Source organism: Microcebus murinus, chromosome 14 (genome assembly GCF_040939455.1).
Source record: "Microcebus murinus isolate Inina chromosome 14, M.murinus_Inina_mat1.0, whole genome shotgun sequence".
Classification (NCBI taxonomy): domain Eukaryota; kingdom Metazoa; phylum Chordata; class Mammalia; order Primates; family Cheirogaleidae; genus Microcebus; species Microcebus murinus.
The window spans coordinates 15,212,149-15,233,969 of NC_134117.1; the positions used below are offsets into that span (position 1 = coordinate 15,212,149).

The 21,821-nt window shown below is 35.0% G+C and overlaps 1 protein-coding gene across 2 annotated transcripts; it reads left to right on the plus strand.

The window, feature by feature from the left end:
- Window positions 1-6: 6 nt before the first annotated feature.
- DCLRE1A (DNA cross-link repair 1A) lies at window positions 7-18,634 on the plus strand. Of its 2 annotated transcripts, XM_012772326.3 has the most exons (10): window positions 7-301; window positions 817-1,943; window positions 3,858-5,594; window positions 7,110-7,243; window positions 8,995-9,113; window positions 10,460-10,600; window positions 12,195-12,340; window positions 13,143-13,297; window positions 16,643-16,784; window positions 18,053-18,634. In XM_012772326.3, exons 2-10 carry the CDS (start codon window positions 1,478-1,480, stop codon window positions 18,211-18,213), a joined length of 3,201 nt encoding a protein of 1,066 aa, XP_012627780.1. In that variant the 5' UTR covers window positions 7-301; window positions 817-1,477; the 3' UTR covers window positions 18,214-18,634. The 2 variants fall into 2 exon arrangements, with proteins under 2 accessions (XP_012627780.1, XP_075865889.1); XM_076009774.1 differs by having other exon boundaries at window positions 72-1,943.
- Window positions 18,635-21,821: the final 3,187 nt, after the last annotated feature.

The window sequence follows — 21,821 nt, forward strand, 5'->3', positions numbered from 1 at the left end:
ACCCCGCCCCTCCAGGGTCGCCGCGCCGCGGCTGAGCCTGGACATTGAGAGCGCCAGATTCAACATGGGACAGGCCTCTGGCGCTGCGTCCCAGAAGCGCTAAGAAAACCATTCCCCCACCCTCCACTTTGAAAATTAGCGCGCTTTAGAACAAAAAGGAAATGAAATAAAATAAATCCGTAGGACTTAAAAGGGCACACTATTTACAGAAAATTATTTTTAAAATCCCGCTCTTAGACCAGAATCCGCCGATTCGACACGGCACTGGCAGCGGGAAGATGTTCCCGCCAAGACACTAAAGGTAAAGGGAGGGCTAAGGCTATCCTCAAGGGACAAGGCTTATTTAAGTTGGGAGTGACTGGCCGGTGACTCCAACTTACAAATACAGCGCTTTGTCACTCGGGGAGTGCTGAAAGTGCGGGCGCGAATAGGTTGTTAGCCGAGCCAGGGGTGGGGGTTGTGAGGGGAGCGGATGCAGCTGGAGCTGCTCCTGCGGGGGCGCGGTGGCAGGTGGGCAGCCGCGAGGGTCCCTGAGGGCGGGCCTCAGAGTCTTAGAAGGGGAGACTCTGGCGGCTTTTTTGGAGCTGACTGTGCTTAACCTGGAGACGGCTAAGGCCCTACTCGCTGGCCTTGCAGCGTCTAAAGCCAAAAGAGAAGGTAGCGGCGGTGGCAGGCACCTGGCAAGCGACTTAAGTTTTGAGGCTAGGGAAGAGAGGCCACCTTAAGTACAGAACACCTCTGTGTTCTGGAGTAAGGAGTGTGACCTCAGTACAAACACCATTTCATATATTCGAACTTGTTTTGTTCACCGTGTAGGGTTTATGCATTGCTGTTGGAGGAAGATAATGGACTGACGCAGGAAACCGAAGTTGTTGAATATCCACGAGTCATGGATAAGGACAATCACTTTTCTTTTCTTTTTTGCGAATTACACACTTCTTTGACTAGTTTTACTGGTAAATTGAGGTAGCCATTTAGTATTTGGAATTCCTGCTGAGCCACATGCCCGGGGACTGTGGTTGGATTTGTGAATTATATGGACAATTGTCCACTTCAAAGAACTGAAAATAGCTTCATAGCAGTTTTACAAAAGCTCATTCTAAGAATAAGCTGCTGAACCTATTTTTCCCATTAGTGCCTAATTTTCAAAGTATTACTGATTCTTATTTTTATGAATTAAGTCCTGGAAAAGGCTGAGATCCCCGAATGAAATAGCCACAATCAAAAATTTCACCCCTGTGATAGGTTCTCTTAATTTTGTTGTGGTATAAATGGAACAGCGGGTGTTCAGGTATGAGGTTTGCAGCTTGCCAATATATTCATTACCAGAGCTGTAGATTCCCATTCAGTTAGTGAGTTTTTTTTATTACTTTTGTTTTTCTCTCAGCAAAAATAATTCCATTTAGAAATTTCGTATCAAGAAATGAACTCTGTTTACTTAAGATTAACGCCTCTTTAATGATAAAGTCATTTTGCCATGTTAGAAGACACCCTTTTAGAAGAAGACATTTGGGAATACAAATCTAAAAGAAAACCAAAACTAGCTGATCCAAATAATTATTCTGAAAGTATTCTAAAACCTGTTGGAAAAGCAAAAGAGGGAAAATACCAGTCAAAACGAAAGAGAAGCAGAAAAAGAACCATAGAAGCTAAAGAGGAGGTAAAGGACCATGAGATGTCCCCTAAAGCAGCAGTTTGTCAGGCTTGTGTAGCTTCCAGTCAGAGTTCAAGTTGTGGAGATGGTAGTCAACAGTCTCAAGACAAGGAGACCACTCCAGGAAAGTTGTGTAGAACTCAAAAAAACAAACACGTGTCTCCAAAGATACGTCCAGTTTATGATGGATACTGTCCAAACTGCCAGATGCCTTTTTCCTCATTGCTAGGTCAAACACCTCGATGGCATGTTTTTGAATGTTTGGATTCTCCACCAGTCTCTGAAACAGGTAAGAGTACAGAAAAGGTAGTGGTTTCCAAATAATTCAAAAGGCCTACATTAGGTCAGACATATCAATTTAGTGAAAGGAACAAGGCAAGCAATAAGCTAAGAGAGAGATAAGACACTGTGATTAGACACCATACCAGTCAAGGGTATAATTGTAAAGAAAGTTGCAGGTTCGAAATCAGTTTAAATGTATTTTATTGTTTTGTAAAAGTTCCTAGACATCTCAATTATTGTTCGTAAATGTTAATTGAACCTTTACTATGCTAGGTACTTTCACACTGTTTATTTTTACTCGTGTATCATCATATACAATAGGTGATATTGGCATTTTATACATGAGGGTTCTTAAAAGTTAAATAACTTGTCCAATTTATCTTTTATGGAATTATATAGAAAAGTATAAAAATTATATATATAGTCTGGTTTCTAAATATGGTTATGTTGTATTCATCATGCTAATGTACAGGAAGAGGAACTGGGAAAGAGTCTTAGATGATTAAGATTCTAACAAAAATGTGCCAAATGATAACAAAAATAATGCTATGTTTTTATCTTTTAAAATATATAATAAGTATTTAACATGTAGAAAATCCTACTTGGAATATATGAAGAATGGGTTGTGATGATTTGTGCATTTTAAAGCTATTTTATATGCCATACATAGATTTTTAAATCTAAAAAAATTCAGTAAAGGAAAAAATAATACTCAGTATGGTTTTCATGTTAACTATGATTCAGAATACATTTTATTATTAACCTCTAGTCATTTTAAAGTACTGCATGGACATAGAAAAGAACTCTTTTTTAAAAAAAATTGTCATTAGCCTTTCTCATAAAACTATAGCAAGTGAAAACCTCATTAATGCTAGTAATTTGCTTTTATGTGACTTGAAAATCAGAAATGGAAGTTGGAGTCCATGGTGAGTACCTCAGGGTGAAATGTCTTATAGATGAAGCCACCTCAAAAAGATTTGCTTTTGAGTTTTCACTATACTCCTTTGAGTAGAATCTCAGACTCTTCTTGAAATGAATTCCATTCTATAACAAATACTTTCATGAGGTGGTTTTAAGTTAGGTTTTAAGCCACAGAGTCTTCTAATTTAATGTAACATCTTTTTAGGGTGGTAGGAGAGTGTCATTTTTTGATAAACCTAGAAATTAACATATACAGGGATATATGCCAAGATGGTTTACAGAAAAATTTCTCAATCATAATAGTATGACAGGGGATAGTTTCCAAATTATTAAAGCCTTGTTATTAACCAGTTTTTCAAATTGAATTTCAAAGTCTTGAACAGAATTTCAAATTTGTTCATACAGCTATAAGTAATCTTACTGAGATTGTTACTATTTTATTGTATACAATGTGAATGTTAAATAATGGAACCTGATTTGGTAATAGTTGTCATAAATCTTTGTTGCCTGATAAGATAAAAATGGGTAGAATTTTATTTCTGTGAGAGAGACACAAGTCTTCTTTACTCTTTATTGGCTGAACAAGAATGAATTAGTAAAACTAATGGTGTCAAGTTTGTAGCATCCATTTAAGAAATACTCTATAAATATGACATGCATTTTCCAGGGCCTCATGTTTGTAGAAGTTACTTAGGAAAGAAAAAAAGGTGTTAGTCTTAAAAAAAATTTTTTTTGAGAAAAGATTACTTGAAGAGAAATTTAAGAGAGTATTTGATTTAAAACTAATAACTAGCATCTTGTAAAACCATGCTGGATTAAGTGTTGATATTTCATGCTGATCTTTTGATCTTTTTTTACAATTAAAAATAGCTATTGTCCTATGGCCTCGAAGTAGGACTGATACTTTTTTCACTTGCATATTAATTTGTAGTGCTAATACTGTCAAAGCTTGATTTACGCTTTGATCCTATAATACTTTTTTCTTTATTAAAATTTTCAGAGTGTCCTGATGGTCTTCGGTGTACCTCAACAATTCCTTCTCATTATAAGAGATATACTCACTTCCTGCTGGCTCAAAGCAGGGCTGGTAATAGTCCTTTTAGCAGCCCATCACATGCATCAGGTGGTAGTTTCAGCGAGAATAATTCAGGCTTTCCTTGTAGCTTTGAGGAAAGATGGTCTCTGTGTGAGAAACAAACTGAGAACTTAAAAGTTATTTCAAACAATCCCTTGATGAAGACTCAGTGTTTAAGAAAATCTCAATCTCAATCTCCAGCTGAAAGCAACAAAAAGATTTCCTCTTCTACAAATAGCCAAACATCCCAGAGAGCTCTACAATTTACAGAATTTGTTAAGAATGACAAACTGGTGGGAGTTGGTTTGCCTCTTGCTGATGAAGAATTAGAGAGCCAAAACAACTCAGAACCCATACATTTGCCATTGCAAGAAAATGACTTTAGTGACTGTGAAATCTCCTATTCTCCACTTCAAAGTGATGAAGAAACTCACAACATAGATGAAAAGCTGGATGATTCACAACAGGAACTGTTTTTCACTGAAAGCTCAAAAGATGGCAGCCTAGAAGAAGATGACCACAGCTCTATTTTGTTTGAAAAACTACAGAGTCCCTTACTGCAGGACCAGGAGGAGAGCTGTTCCAATGTGAACGGCTTCTTAACTCAAAATAAGTATGATGAAGAACTGTATAAATACAGTACCCTAAAGGATTCGTCTAAACTTACTTCCCCAAATAGTGAAAGTATTACTTCGTATTGTGATCCAGCATATACTGGTGGTGATTTTATGTTGTTTCCACCTGCATTAGCAGGGGAGCTTGTTGCTTCTAATTATAAAGTAAAACCTTATGAGCAAGAATTTCACTCATCTCAATCAGATAAACACAAACAGGTCATTGAAGGATCAGCTGTTTACAATCAAGTTTTTCTTCCGTTAGTTATGAGTGAAATGTCGAAACCTTTTGAAAGCCAGGAAGGAGGGTATCTTTCTTTCCATCCAACCCAAAGTAAAATTAGAGAATTAACTAGTGAGAACCTCAGTGCCAAGAACAATACTAACTCAGCAAGTTTCCACAGAAAGGCATTAGTTGGTATGCTAGATGGTAAAGTTACAGTTTTAAATACAGAAACATTTTCTGGTGCACCTACTGCTTCTGAATCTTTGAAAATACTGCCTTCTGGTCCTAAGTGTAATGCAAGAAAACCTACAAAGGTAATGAAGCAAACGGATATAGGTGTATATTTTGGACTACCACCTAAAAGAAAAGAAGAGAAATTGCTGGGGGAAAGTGCATTAGAAGGGATAAACTTAAATCCAGTTCTAAGTCCTAATAAAAAGAAGTCCTTGCAGTACAAGAGGAAAGCAGAAAAATCTTTAAGTGATTTAGAATTTGATTCAAAGAATTTAAGTGAGAGTCAGATTTCTGTGGAACTTTCTAGTGAGACATTACAGCATCGAAGAAAGAGACTTAAAAAATCAAATTCACTGCAGGAAGGAGCAGGAGGGGGTCAGAAGGAAGAGAGCAGGAAGAGAACAAGAAGGAAGAGATCAGATCACCTTATTAACAATAGAGAATCTGGAACAGTCAATTTAAGTAAAGACAAAACCTTCGTGAAATCAGCTCATGGTGGGCTGCAAAGAGGGAACAAGAAAATCTCAGAGTCATCTAATGTAGGGGAATTCAGAAAAAAGACATGTCCGTTCTATAAGAAAATACCTGGTAAGTTGAATTATCAATACTCAATATATCATCAACAAAGACAACTTTTTTGAACTTTGTGTGCATTGCCCATGGGGGTGGGTGGATGTGTGTGTATGAAACAATTTTTTGTATGTGTTTCCTTTTGGTTTTTATGATACTTCATGAGGCTTTAACATAGATTTGTTTTTGCCTATTTGGATTTTTTTTTCGCTCCATTCAATTCAGCAACTTTTATTAAAGATGTTTTCTATATAAATTACTGTACTGGTTAGGTAGATAGTACAGATTACAGGAAGATTAGTAGGAGAGTAGTAGGGATTTAGCTTAATACAGAAGGAAGAAAAGCATCTCCGTAAATAACTATAATAAAAGGTAGTCTCTAATCACTTGTGAGAAATATAAAGTACTAAATAGCTTCAAAGAAAGGAAATGTCACAGGTAGTACATATAATAAATTTCAGTCATTTTAAGACCATATTAGAACTTAGTTTCTCTGCCTTTTCATGTTCATATAATTTCTCATGCCTTCACAGATGAGTTAGTAGAAAAATGTGCAGTGAAATGAATTGTATTGAAGAAATCAATGACTCTTCTGAAAAGAATATAAAATAAAGCACAATAAAAATACAGCAGCCAAAATATAATTGGTTCAGAAAGTTTTTAAATGCTTTATTGATGTTCTAGGTCTATAATTTGTTCAAAATATTTATGTAGAGAACAGCATTTCTATATATTATAACATCAGTTTTGTTTTTAATAATTATTTTGATTAATTTTCTGCCCTTTAAGTGAGCCTAAAACTAGTATGCCATGTGTTGATAAGCCTCAGTAGAATTGTGAAATTATGCTTATTTACTTGGATATCACCAGTCAGCACCCTGGTTATTTCTTGTGTGAACACATTCTAGAACAGTATTTCTCAACTTCTTTTTCATCACTACTCCTCTAAAGAGTCCTTTTTAGGCACTTTTTCTCTTGTTTGCCCCCACCCTTCAATCCCAATCTGCAGTGAAATTCAAAGGTAGTAGATATACTGTTTATCTTTTATTGTATCATGGCCCTTTGGATGGCTGCAAATTTTTGAAATATGTGAGTTTACAGGTTGGCCTGCAACCTTTGCTCCCTTGGAAGTATATCAATATCACCTCCATAGAGAATTCGTGTTTTAGAAGAAAGCTTTCTCCTTTTGCTGCTTTGCAGAAGTAAAGGAGTTCAAGTACCCGGTAAATATGATGAAAGTATTAAGTAAATGAGTTTTGGTTTGTATTTTGATTTTTTTTTTTTTTTTTTTTTTGGTGCAGCTATTCACAAAAAAGAGTCTCTCTACTAGGATATTTAGTAGAAACTTATAAGACTAATTCTTGTCTCTAGTATAACCTTTTGCTAAAATTTATGTGGCATAAGTTTTTAAATTACAGTTAAATGGGAAATGAGATGTGAAGAGGATAAAGGGTTCACTATTTATAATCAAATCAGATATCGTTTACTTTGTCAGCTCTTGCTCAACCTGCTGTGTTGGTATTTTCTTTGCAGGAACCGGCTTTACAGTTGATGCCTTTCAGTATGGCTTGGTTGAAGGTTGCACAGCCTACTTTCTCACACATTTTCATTCTGATCATTATGCTGGGTTGTCTAAGCACTTCACATTTCCAGTTTATTGTAGTGAGGTAAGTTTTAGTATTCTAAATTCCAACTGTAGAATGCAGCAAATTTTTAAGCAGTTTGGTTAAAAAAAGAATATTTAAAACTGTAAGGTCTCTCATTCTACTAAACAAAGAGAAAACAGATTCCACATCAGAGTTCTAAGATTAAATGAGTTAATGTCAAGGGTTACAATCAATTTTTTTTAAATATATGTTTTATTACATAGAAACAAAAAACTATTTCATGATGTACTTAACCCCAAGTTTCATTCAGTAAACATTCATTGAACACCTAAATGAATACACAAGGGAAAATACAGTCAGTCCTTCCTATCTATGGGTTCTGTATCTGCAGGGTCTGTATCTGCAGCAACCAATTGAAAATACTCAAAATAAATAAACAAAAAGACAATGCAACCATAAAAAATAATACAAATAAAAATGTAGGTATAACAACTATTTACATAGCATTTACATTATAATAGGTATTATAAGTAACTTAGAGATGATTTAAAGATATATGGGAGAAAATGCATAGGTTATATGCAAATACTGTGCCATTTTATATAACGGACTGGAGCATCCCCAGATTTTGGTAACCTCGGGGGTCCTGGAACCAATCCCCCTATGATGTGGAGGGACAGGAGTGTACCTAACTTCAAGGAGCTTACAGTCTGCAGAGGAAACATTCATAAATAATACCACAATGGAATTGGTATTATAATAGAAAAATGAACAGAGTGCTTAAGAGTAGGGAGAAGAGAGTGCTTTACTCTGTCCTTGTCTGAGGTTAGAGACAGTTTCATGGTGAAAGAGATAACTTGACCTAATTTTTAATAGGTAAACATTTTAGTACCTATTACTAAGGGCTTTAGCTAGATTTTTCTTTTTTTGTGAGACAGAGTGTCACTCTGTTGTCCAGGCTAGAGTGCCCTGGCATCAGCCTAGCTCACAGTAACCTCAAACTCCTGGGCTCAAGCGATCCTACTGCCTCAGCCTCCCGAGTAGCCGGGACTACACCCATGCGCCACCATGCCCAGCTGATTTTTTTCTATGATTGGCCAATTAATTTCTTTCTATTTTTAGTAGAGACGGGTCTCCTTCTTGCTCAGGCTGGTTTTGAACTTCTGACCTTGAGCTATTGGCCCTCCTCAGCCTCCCAGAGTGCTAGGATTATAGGCGTGAGCCACCATGCCCGGCCTTTAGCTAAAATTTGATGTAATAATTCTCATAGCATTCTTGAAGTGTCGGCTTTTTATTAATGAAGCAACCAAGGTTTGGAGAGGTTAAGTGAATGCTCCAGGTCACAGAACTAGTAATGGTAGAGTCTGAATTTGAATGCAGGCTGGTCTGATTCCAGAACCAGGCAGAGGAAAGAGCATTCCAGGTAGAGAGTAGAGGTTAGGTAAAGGCACAGGCACCTGGGAAAGATGGTCATTCCAGACACTTCACATAATTAAGAATGGCTGGAACTCAAGATAGGATATAGCAGGATACAAACTCACAGGATTGGGCAGGGACCACCTCACTGAGGGTTTTGTATGTCATGCTGGGAATGATTGACTTTCATAGGTGAGAGAGAGTCAGTGATCGCATTCAAGCAGAGTAGTGACAAAGTCACTAGAGGAACTTCTTCCTGGCATTGTGGAGGGTTTATTTGAATGTAAGTGGAAAAGCAGGGATATTATTAAGATGCTGTGGTTCTAAACTAGTATGAAATAAAATACTTATTTAGTGTTTTACTGTATCAGCTATAAGTACCTCCTGTTTTGCAGATAACTGGTAATTTGGTGAAGAGCAAGCTTCATGTGCAAGAACAATATATCCATTCATTGCCAATGGACACTGAATGTGTTGTGAATGGTGTCAAAGTTGTTTTGCTTGATGCCAATCAGTAAGTATTAAAGTCACCTTATTAATAGCCCATTTAAAAATATTCAAAAAGAAAGAAAAATTGGCATGGTTATTTAAGAACACTTTTATTAGAACTAATATGCTTGCTATTTTTCTTAAAACTTGAGTAATATATGTTTATCCTTTTGGAAAAATAATGTAACAAATTATAGAATCAGAGCTTAAATATAGAGAGATCATCTAAATGTTATTAATCTAACCCATTTTTTACCTAGTTTAAATTGCTAACACTTCACATATGAGACTCCATCTTATCTTTTAAAAATAATTGCTGCTGTTCTTTGCAAGATAACTTTTTTCCATTTTCTTTAATATTATTTATACAAATTAATAGCTTGTACTCTATTCAGATACTAAAGGGTTTTTTCGTCCCTTTAGGAAATTTTACAGGCTTTAGATACTAAAGATTTAGAAGATTTTTTTCTTGGAAATGGTTTCCATTTTTCCTTCTTTTTTTATGTAAAGTACTATCGGCATTTATGTTGTGAAAACACAACTATCAACTATGCTTTTTTCTACTTTTCATAGAATGTTTAGCCTTCTGTACCATAGAGATCATAGATGTTTAGGAAAGAAGTTAGACTATGTCTAGATTTCCTAAAATCCTGGACAATGCTATTACTTCAGGTTGCCTTTTTTAAAGTTTTTGTCTGCTAACTTTGCTGCTGTTTTTTTTTTTAATCACCAATTTTAGTTTTGATTTTTAAAGTAAGCTTTATTCAGGTATTCACCAGAGATCACATAGTTAGCATAAATATGTGATCAAACTACTATCTCAAAGCCCAGTGCCTCAGGGATATAAAACACCCTTATCAGGCAGAATATTCATAGGGCTTAGAGCTCATTTCTCAGGAGCCAGCCAAGAGCCAGTCCTGAAGACAAGCATTTCTTGGTAATGTGCAGATATGCAGAGTTTAAGAGCAACCCAGGCCTGCTGAGGTTTTTACTGAACACCAGGGTTTTTTTTGTTTTTTGGTTTTTTTTGAGACAGAGTCTTGCTCTGTTGCCTGGGCTAGAGTACAGTGGCATCATCGTAGCTCACTGCAACCGCAAACTCCTGGGCTTAAGCGATCTTCTTGCCTCAGCCTCCCCAATAGCTAGGACTACGGGCATGTGCCACAACACCATGCTAATTTTCTATTTTTGATAGAGAGGGGGTTTCTCTCTTGTTCAGGCTGGCCACCCATTCTTTTTATGATGTTCATTTCCTCTGTAATACAATGCTATGTCATTGTGGTTAACTAGTAAAGTGTATTAGCTTGTTGATAAACTACCTTTAGATGCTTTGCCTGTATTAAGAATATTCCTTTGAAATTTTGTGTTCAGCTGTCCAGGTGCTGTCATGATCCTTTTTTATCTTCCTAATGGTACTGTTATATTACATACTGGAGACTTCAGAGCAAATCCCAGCATGGAACGTTCTCTTCTTGCAGGCCAGAAAGTCCATATGCTGTACTTAGATACAACGTAAGAGAATTTCTTCGTTGCTTCCTTTTCCCACTGTCAGTATGTGCTCTATGTATTATGAATGATTTCAGCATTTGCTCAGGTAATCAAAATGATGCCTTATTGCCAGTTATTGTTTTAAGGCTATTTATCAGAGGGATGCCGTTTGAAAAATATACTTGCTTAAGGGCAAAGTTAGGATTATATGTCTTAACTAACTATAGCTCAATGTTTTTGTAACTTATTTTCAAAAATATGTTTATATCATAATCCTGTTACTGAAACAAGGAATAAAAATTTGGGAGCAAGCTTTAGGAAAATACCTTTTTAAGTTGCCTTATAAGAATGTCTGTATAGATATTAAGTATAACTGTGAAGAGAAAACAGAGGCCATAATGTGATTCTGTTTCTGAGTATTCAAAGTTACTATTGTTCTTTTCTCAAAAAGGTAATTTATAAGTGACAGCTTTGAATTCCAAAGTGCTGTAAATATAATGGTATAAGCCATTATATTTTAATTTTTTATGTATTTATTCTCAGCTTTTTAAGGTATAATTGACAGATAAAAATTATATATATTTATGGTGTACAATGTGATATTATGTATTAAAATACCTCACCAATTTGTTAGAAATTAAATATCTCAACTATTTCAACCTGTTTCAAGGAGAAGTGTGTTCGGATGGGATATTGTAGTAAAAAATGGTCTTTCCACAGACAGTTTTCTCAAACTATGATTAATTTTTCTATTCTTTTATATGTACTTTAAGTACTAAATAAATTATAATAAGTTTAAAAGGTATTACATAGTTCTATATACAATTCTGAATTTCTTTGTAAGTTTTTATAGGAAAAAGGACAAAGTATTTTTTCTTCTTTTTTGGTGCTTGACCAGCAAAAACAATTTCAAAAATTGGAAAAATATGTTTCTTTGGTGTTTGTAGTTTATTACATTTTTAGTGAAAAAGTGCTTACTTTTCATCTCAAATATATATTGATAGTAGTCTAGGGTTAATTTTTCACTGGGTGTTATTGTATTAAGATAGACTCAACTGGAATCTCTGTATGTCTATATATTTCGGTGTCTATATATATATATTTCTCTATTTCTGTGTCTATAAGAAGAGATGATACAGCCGTATGAATATTAACTGATTAAAAGCTATTTTATTAAACTCATGTTAAGTTTCATTTTTAATAGTTTTTTATTAAGTCAGAATTCTTTAATCCAACTATAATCCTTATCAATAGAATTTTCTTTGATAGTGATTAGAATTAAAGAAAAGATTGAGGTTTATAAATTATAACTAAAATAGCTGGCTGGCTAGAAATATTCTTAGAGGGAAAAAAGTCTTCAAAAAGGCAATTTCTTTATTTAAGGATGATAAAATAAATATGAAAAAGGTAAATTGAAAAGTTATAATTTCATCATAAATTAATAATAACTGGTATCGAATAATTCTAACCACAGGCAGTGAGGAAATTCTTGTGGTGTCAATGTACTACACCACCAGTTTATGTCATTTGCTAAAGCTTATTTTCTAAAGTAACATCCAACTTAAGGCTATGGCTTTCTTACTGTTCTTTGAGTAAGTACTATGTTTCCATATTACAGATACTGTAGCCCAGAATACACCTTTCCGTCTCAGCAAGAGGTTATCCAGTTTGCCATCAACACTGCCTTTGAAGCTGTAACTCTAAACCCACGTGCTCTTGTTGTGTGTGGCACTTATTCTATTGGAAAAGAGAAAGTCTTCCTAGGTGGGTGGTATCTGTATCTAATTTACATTAATATATTATAAAGATCAGATTCTTCTTGCATAAAACCCTTTCAGTCTGTACACTTGCATTTGACAATTATTTCCTGAAATAATTATATATTACCTTTGATGTTGAAGGAAAGTTTGGTAGTTTGATATATTTAAACTTTGAAAAGCTTAACTTTACGGAAACATTTGATAGTATGTGTTTATCTTAGCCTTTATAGCTATAAGAAGTTTATAGAGCAAATGTCCATGCTACATTATTATTTTAATAAACTTTGAAAGATGACTAATACATAGTTGTATTACTGTATTCTTTGAGGATAATATAATATCAGTTAATTATTTTAGAGAACAGTTTTATTTTTTGTCCTAAATGTTTTCTTGATGTATAGCTATAATTTATCTAGGTGGTATTATACTATTTTGCAAAGTGCTTTCCATTTCTTTTTAAGTATGGTCACATTATGTCGAACATTAGTATAGTAAGTGATAAAGCCAGGGTTTTAATTTCTCCAAATTTAGTTCCTTCCTTTCCTCTATCCCTATCTATACATTTTTGTAGTTTTAAATAATAAATGATAGGCCTTTAAAAATAAATTCTTTGGCTTTCACACAATTTATTCCATATAGTTAACCAATGAAATTATTCGGCCTTTTTGAGATATTACAGTAAAAGCGTGAATGTTTTGAATTTCCTTTCATTTGGCAAATTCTTATTTAAAATTTGATTAAATTATAACTTTATTACTTTCACAAGCTGTAATTTTACTATTTTTACCCTTTTCCTTTGCCTGTAGCCATTGCTGATGTTTTAGGTTCAAAAGTGGGCATGTCCCGAGAAAAATATAAAACATTACAATGCCTCAATATACCAGAAATTAATTCACTCATCACTACAGACATGTGCAGTTCATTGGTTCACCTTCTCCCAATGATGCAGATTAATTTTAAGGTAAGCATTCAAGAGATATGTCTTTAAGGATGAACTAGAAAAGGTAATCTGGTGATTGTAGACAGAAATCCCATTGTACCTGCATTTAACTTAGAGGAATTTGATTATAATGGAGTCACTTACAGTAAAATTTGCCCTAGAAAATCTTTTGAGGGGAATTTGAGATGTTTTTAATTTTTCCTTATATGCAAGTCTATAGAATAATTCATATGTCCACCAGGAATTTAGGAACTAGAGAACTAACATATAAGCAGAAACAACAATAGAAAGTGTGCAGCTGTCTGGTCATTCAAACCTTTCATTTTTAAGATCATTTTGCAGTTCTTTCTGAGTGAGTGGGGAAATGAGTAGAGACTTCTAAGGAATTCTTCCTTTTCTTCAGGTCTGTTCCATTTTGCATTAATATTAAGCCTCTGTAACATTGATATGTTGAAAATTTACTTGTTGTGAGGATTAAATGAAATCATGAAAGTATATCTTAGAAGGAAGTTCTAGCATTAGTTCCAGAGTATAAATTAGGACATATGCGATATGACCTCACCATGATTTGAGGGCTTATTTTTCAGATTTCTTCATATACTAACTAGGATTTAGTCCATATGATAACATTTTGATGCCTGCTAATAGAATACATCAAAACTATATGTTTAAAACAATTCAGTACATAATGCAGAACATGGTGTATTTTGCTATAATGTTCATGAAGTGAAAAAGTGAATGAGAGGTGAGGAAATGGAAGCAGGAAGCCTTGAGCATGGCTATGAAGAGGGGCTGGATAGATTGATGTCCCATGGGAAAGAATTGCTTGTTTGTTAGCCAACAGATATGAAGGTTTTTGTATTATGAGGGGTAGGGAGAAGAAATTGAAGGTATAAAGATGAGGAAGTAAGTGATGCAGGAAGGTTTCCAAGTGGGATCTGAAACAGATTCATCAGCTTTCAGCAGGAGAGGGCCACCTCTTCCTCTCTGACAATTTCCTCACAACCTACCACTTTCCAGACTGCATGTTCTGATGCACATGGCGTGGCTGCCATTTAGAGATCATATATTTACAAATCCAAACTTAAACCAAATTTAAATCTTCAGACAGCTACAAACTCAAGTGCAGTTTTTTATACAGGAATTCAAATTGGTTTTAATGATTCAGAGAAATGTTCAATCTGATTTTTTTTTTTTTACTGAGAAGGAGTGATCTGGAGTCATTAGTCTATATTTTTAATAGTAAGTCTATGTTTTTCCACATCTAGGTCCTTTGTGAAAGGATCAATCTGTCAGGCTCCTCATTGTTGAGCTAAGAAAGGGCAGATGGTTTTCGTTAGAAGAGATCTAGAAGGTGGGCTTTATTGACCTTATTATGCCCACTAGGCTGTAAGCTTCCAGAAGGTGAGGTCTGTATCCTCTTGCCTTCTACTCTGACGCTAGAGCTTAGTATAATACTGGAACAGATATTTACTGGTGTTACCTTCGGTATTCTCTCTTCTTCCTCCATTAAAGTGACCAGGTATCGATCACATATTTTGAAGATTTCTTATCTTCAAAACACAGATGGAGCAGAAGCTGATGGTCACTGTAATGCTGTATTTTAGTTAGCACTTAATAGCCAATTTTTTTACCAGCCAAAAATAGTTTGATTGCATGAGCAGTAATGGCTTTTTGTGAAAAGATAAACCTAATATAGTTTTCGAGGTATCCAAGGCCTGCTTGAAAGCCTTAGAAATGCTATAAATAATACCATTCATGCTATCTAGTTCACCAGCACCTCTGATTTAAACCTGATTGATTAAATATGATAAAATGTTATAACAGTGATGTTATAGATGATTTTTTGCACACTGGGAAAATAATTTTAGTAACATTGTCAAAAGCATTTTTCTCACAAACTGGTTACGAATAAACAGGGACAAGTCATAGAGCAGGGATTCCATGTTGATTAAATTATTGTTAAGAAATTTCCTCATGAGAGTAGCTCTCAAATTGTGGTTAATGGATGACTGGTGGCTGTTGGCAGTCTTTTCATAGGTTCAGGTTATATGATAATGTCATAAGTTTTTGGTGGTGGTACAGGTTAATAATGTTTTTGTAGTAACTCTAATTTGTGTCATAAAAAGCAAAAATTAGTTATTTAATTCTCCAGGGTATTTACACAGAGATAAATAGGAATTGATAGGTTTGATGACATGTATTGAAAGTTGGAGTCTCAGTTTATGGTGTACACGTATAATTGCTCCAAGCCTCAATTTCCTATTATTTTCTTTTTTGGGAGAACAAAGGCAGGAGGAATAGCAATTAAATAACATTAGCTAGATCCTAGACTTGGCAAGACAGTAGCATAGGGAGGGTTATTGTAATGGAAACTTACTTACATATCCATAACTTAAACTTTTCCCAGTGGGCATAGTAGTTGGTAAGAAATAATGTCTGTTTTATGGTAGGTATTCTTGTATGGACTTAAAATTAATAAAAGATTATTGTTTGATGCAAAGAAAAATCAAAGAATTGTTATCAATTCATCAGTGAAATGAATTTTTTTTATTCATTCTAAGCCCTTGAAACTCTGGGTTTTAGTCTTAAGACCAAAAGTATTAAATTTTTTTGTATCTCTCATCCATTATTATCTTTAATGGGATTTCTCTTTCAAAGATTTTATAAGAGTTGATTTTATAAAAGTTTCATTAAATGTCATTTATCATGACATTAGTTTGGAGAAGTTCTGTTCTACTCAAGACTTATAAGGGAAGCATATTAGTTTTGACTGTAGTGGCATGAAAGGTTTTGAAATTAATCCAGTTCATATTTAAAGGGAATAAACATCTGAGAAGAATGTTTACTAAGCATAATATATATCTGTACTGAGTATAATGCCATTTTATAAAATTATCTCTCTCTATTCATCTATTAATTCCCTGTTGGTATATATATATATCATACATATATATATATATGTAGAGAGAGAGAGAGATATGTTTGCAGTAATGTTTACCAGTGTTAGTATCTCTGTGTAGTAGGATTTGGAGAGTAGTTTCATTTGGTTGGGTTTTTTGGTAGCTATCTGAATTATAATTTGTTTATATATAATTGCTTATGTTTAAAGTTGCTTCATCATACTCTTTTCAGATTGTACTTAAGCTTGTTTAACTTTAGATAAGTAAAGAAGAAAAAGATTTTAGATATTTTTTTCAGTAACTTTGTTTTTTAGAAGCACGACACTAGGTTGTTGCAAGCCAGTGCCTGATGAGGGAAAATTCCCCATGACTGTGCCAGTGTAACATCTTTAATCATTCTGTTTTATTCCACATAACCCATCTCCATCAACCATGAAATCAATATGTTATTTTTATTTTACAGGGTTTACAGAGTCATTTGGAAAAGTGTGGTGGGAAATATGATCAGATTTTGGCTTTTCGACCTACAGGATGGACCCACTCTAACAGGTTAACTAGTATAGCAGATGTTATTCCCCAGACCAAAGGAAACATTTCAATATATGGTATGATTATTACGTTTTCTCACTTTTATTGTGTATAATTTCTTGACATTTTTAAAAAGCATTGTAAAGTTGAGATCCAAGAAACACAGGTGAGCACTAAAGAACAATTAAAGTTTTCAAATCTTTCTACAACTCTAAACCTGTATCTAGTTTGTTGTAAACAAATGTAAGGAGCTGGACTAGTAGATAGGCATTAACACAGACTGTTTAACTTGTGATTAATGATATTTAGAGAAAATTGTAGAATTACTTGAATGGAGGGGTACTGTGGTTGTATACTGGAAGGCTAGGTGACGTGTGAGATTGGGAGCAGGAAGTTGATCGATTGGCCGTGATGACAGCAGAGGACACAGACTTGATTTTGATGTGTTCGTCCCTTGGAGGGGGATTACCAGTGCCCTCAGAGTTGGCTTATTACGGTGCTAGCTGCTGGAAACATGTTTGGTATGTCACTAGCCCTATGACTTACCCTCGGCCTCTAAAGCAGGGGTCCTCAAACTTTTTAAACAGGGGGCCAGTTCACTGTCCCTCATACCATTGGAGAGTGTGCATTATGGGCCTGGGATGAGTCGGCCGCTAAGCAGGACAGGCAGCTGCGGCAAAAACACCCGGTGGGCTGGATAAATGTCCTCGGCGGGCGGCATGTGGCCCACAGGCCGTAGTTTGAGGACACCTGCTCTAAAAACTTTGCTTGCTCAAAACAGGACCTCCCTTTCTCTATGGTACTTGATCTGCAATAAAGGAGATAAAGTGATTTTTAAGATTTAATTTTTGTTTATTTTTTTATTTTTATGTGTACAAAGTTTGGGGACTAGAATATGCTTACTTGCCCTGGAAATCGAGAGTGTCTTGCTTGTTATTCTTCACATTTTACTCATATTTCTTCCAGATTTTTCTGAAATCCATAGCCAAGCAAAATGTCTAAAAGGAAGACTTGTTAAAAGAAGAAAATTCTACTTAAATAGGACTCTCTAGAAATGCATATTATTAAATGTATACATAGAAAAGTAATAGATTTTTTTAGTGTTCCAAGTATTATATGATTTTAATGTTTCAATCTTTATTATCCATAAAAGATATCAACAAATTTTCTTATCAGAACTAAGGCATCAAGGAGTTTTTTTAAAAAAAAATACCATTGCTCAATGGTAGAGCATTTGACTGCAAAAATACCCTGGATTGCATTTCTATTTTATTTTATTTTATGCTTGTAAATTTTTTTATTGGTTTGATTTTTAGTGCACAATATTTTTTCTTTGGTGTTACAGGAATTCCTTATAGTGAACACAGCAGCTACCTAGAAATGAAGCGCTTTGTCCAGTGGCTGAAGCCCCAGAAAATCATACCTACCGTAAACATTGGCACTTGGAAATCTAGGAGCACAATGGAGAAATATTTTAAAGAGTGGAAATTGGAAGCTGGATATTGATGATACCTCAGAAGACTCAGTGTTAGTTAAGTATGTTAGATATAGCTTATAAGTAGTTAAGTTTGTAGTGATATGAAATACACTTTGCTTGAAAAACCTCATGAAGATTGCTCAGATAGTTTATTTTCTCATTTATGTTTGAATAACATGTTCATGGTGCTGAACGCCTTTCAGCATCATCAAAGATAACTGAGACTGTGTCTCCCTAATACCCTTAATTTCTTGCCTCTCCCCTCCAGGAAGTTTTGCATCAAGCCTTAGGGAAGGAAACAAAGGCAGGTTCAGGGACCAAAAGGATTCATGATAAACTAGATTGACAGACTAGATTGAAACATTATGTATAAGTAATTATGTATCTTTAAAATTATGAGATTAAATTTTTATGATATGTATACCTAAATAAAAATTAACATAAAATTTGCTCTAGTGTCTTTGGTGGTTTTTTTGTTTATTTGTTTGTTTTTTGTTTTTTTTTTTTTTTTTTTGAGACAGAGTCTCACTTTGTTGCCCAGGCTAGAGTGAGTGCCGTGGCATCAGCCTAGCTCACAGCAACCTCAAACTCTTGGGCTCAAGAGATCCTTCTGCCTCAGCCTCCCGAGTAGCTGGGACTACAGGCATGTGCCACCATGCCCGGCTAATTTTTTCTCTATATATTAGTTGGCCAATTAATTTCTTTCTATTTATAGTAGAGACGGGATCTCACTCTTGCTCAGGCTGGTTTCAAACTCCAGCCCTCGAGCAATCCGCCGACTTCGGCCTCCCAGAGTGGTAGGTTTACAGGTGTGAGCCACCACGCTCAGCCTGGTGGTTTTTTTTTTTTTTAATTTGTTTTCTTTTTAATAGACTTTATTTTTTAGAGAAGTTTTAGGTTCACAGTAAAGCAGAAGGTACGGACATTTCCTGTTTACCTCCTGCCCCCAAACATGCACACCAGAGTGGTTTATTTGTTATAATCAGTGAACCTATGTTGACATGTCACCATCACCCACAGTCCACAGTTTACATTAGGGTTCACTCTTTTTGTACATTCTATGGTTTGACACATGTATAATGACACATATGAACCTTTGTAATATCATACATTTTCCCTGCCCTATAAATCCTCTGTGCTGTGTTTGTTCATTTCTCCATAATCCATGGCAACCAGTGATCTTTTTACTGTCTCCATAGTTTTGCTTTTGCCAGAATGTCATATAGTTGGAAACATATAGTAGGTAGCCTTTTCAGATTGGCTTTTTTCAGTTAATAATATGCATTTAAGGTTCTTCCATGTGTCTTTATGGCTTGGTAGCTCATTTCTTTTTAGTGCCAGATACTGTTCCATTGCCTGGATGTACCACAGTTTGTTTATCCCTTCACCTACTGAAGGACATCTTGGCTGCTTCCCAGTTTGAGCAATTATGAATAAAGCTTCTGTGAACATCCATATGCAGGTTTTTGTGTGGGCATACGTTTTCAACTCCATTGGGTAAATACCAAGGATTGAGATTGCTGGGTAGTATGATAAGAGTATGTCTAGTTTTATAAGACACTACTGTGTCTTCCGAGTGGTTGTGCCATTTTGCATTCCCCCCAACAAAGTGTGAAAGTTACTGTTGCTCCACATCCTCACTAGCATTTGGTGTTGTCAGTATGTAGGATATTTCATTGCTTTTTTAATTTGCATTTCCCAAATGACATATGAGGTAGAGCATCTTTTCATATGCTTATTTGCCATCTGTGTATCTTCTTTGATGAGGTGTCTGTTCAGATCTTTGGCCCACTTTTTAATTGGGTTGTTTTCTTATTGTTTTGTTTTGTGTTTTGAGACAGGATCTTGCTATGTCGCCCAGGCTAAAGTACAGCAGCTATTCACAGGAGTGATTATTGTATACTATGGCCTCAAACTCCTAGCCTCAAACAATCCTCCCTTCTCAGACTCCCAAGTAGCTGGGATTATAGGAATGTACCACTGCACCCAGCTATTGTTGAGCTTTAAGAGTTATTTATACATTTTGGATAATAGTCCTTTAACAGATTTGTCTTTTGCAAATATTTTCTTCCAGTCTGCGGCTTGTCTTTTCATTCTCTTGACAATGTCTTTTGCAAAGCAGAAGTTTTTTTGGTTTTGGTTTTGGTTTTTTGAGACAGAGTTTCCCTCTGTCCCCCAGGCTGAAATGTAGTGGCATCATCATAGCTCACTGCAACCTCATATTCCTGGGCTCCAGCTATCCTCCTGCCTCAGCCTCTAGAGTGGCTGGGACTACAGGCACATGCTATTATGCCTGGCTAATTTTTCTATTTTTTTTTTTTTTTTTCGTAGAGATGGGGTCTCACTCTTGCTTAGGCTGGCCTCAAACTCCTGATCTCAAGCAGTCTTCCTGCCTCATCCCCTAGAGTGCTAGGATTATAGGTGTGAGCCACTATGCCTAGCCCAGAGCAGAAATTTTTTATTTTAATGGAGCCCATCTTATTATTTCTTTCATGACTTTGGTGTTTAAAAAACTCATTGCTATACCCAAGGTCATCTAGATTTTCTCCTGTGACATCTTCTATGAGTTTTAGTGTTTTGTGTTTTACACTTAGATCTATGATCCCTTTTGACTTATATTTGTAAGATTTGTGTTTAAATTTATTATTTGGCATGTGGATGTCCAGATGTCCCAACACCACTTGTTGAAAGGAGTATCTTTTCTCCATTGCATTGCCTTTGCTCGTTTGTCAAAGATTAGCTGACTATATTTATGTGGGTCTATTTCTGTCCTCTTTATTCTGTTCCACTGATTATTTTTTTTTTAACAGTATCACATTCCTTTCATTACTCTAGCTTTATAGTAAATCTTAAGTCAGGTAGTGTAAGTTCTCCAACTTTGTTCTTCTTTCATATTATGTTGACTTCTCTTGGACTTTTGCTTCTCCATCTTAAGTTTAGGTTTAGTTTCTCAATATCCTCAAAATAACTTGTTGGGATTTTGATTAGGATTGTGTTGAATCTATAGATCAAATTTGGAAGAACTGACATCTTAGTAATATTAAGTCTTCTTATCTGGGAACATGGAATATTTCCAGTTAGTTCTTTGATTTCTTTCATCAGTTTTGTAGTTTTTCTAATATAGGTCTTGTACACATTTTGTTAGGTTTATACTTAAGTATTTCATTTTTTTCTTGTGCTAATGTAAATGGTATTGTGTCTTAAATTTCAAATTCTACTTGTTCATTGATGGTATATAAGAAAGCAATTGACTTTTGTATATTAACTTTGTATCCTGCAACCTTTGTATAATTGTTTGATTTTCTATATAGATGGTCATGTCATCTGTGAACAGAGAGGTTTTATTTCTTCATTCCCTATCTGTATACCCTTTATTTTCTATTCTTGTCTTGTTGCATTTACTAGGACTTCCAATGTTGAAAAGGTGTGCTACGAGGGAACATCCTTGACTTATTTGTAATATTAGTGGGAAAGCTTTTAGTTTCTTACCATTAAATAATGATGTTAGCTGTAGGGTTTTTGTCGATGTTCTTTTGTCAAATTGAGGAAATGTTCCCCTCTATTCCTAGTTTACTGAAAATTTTTATCATGAATGAGTTTGGATTTTGTAAAATGCTTTTTCTGTATCTATTGATAA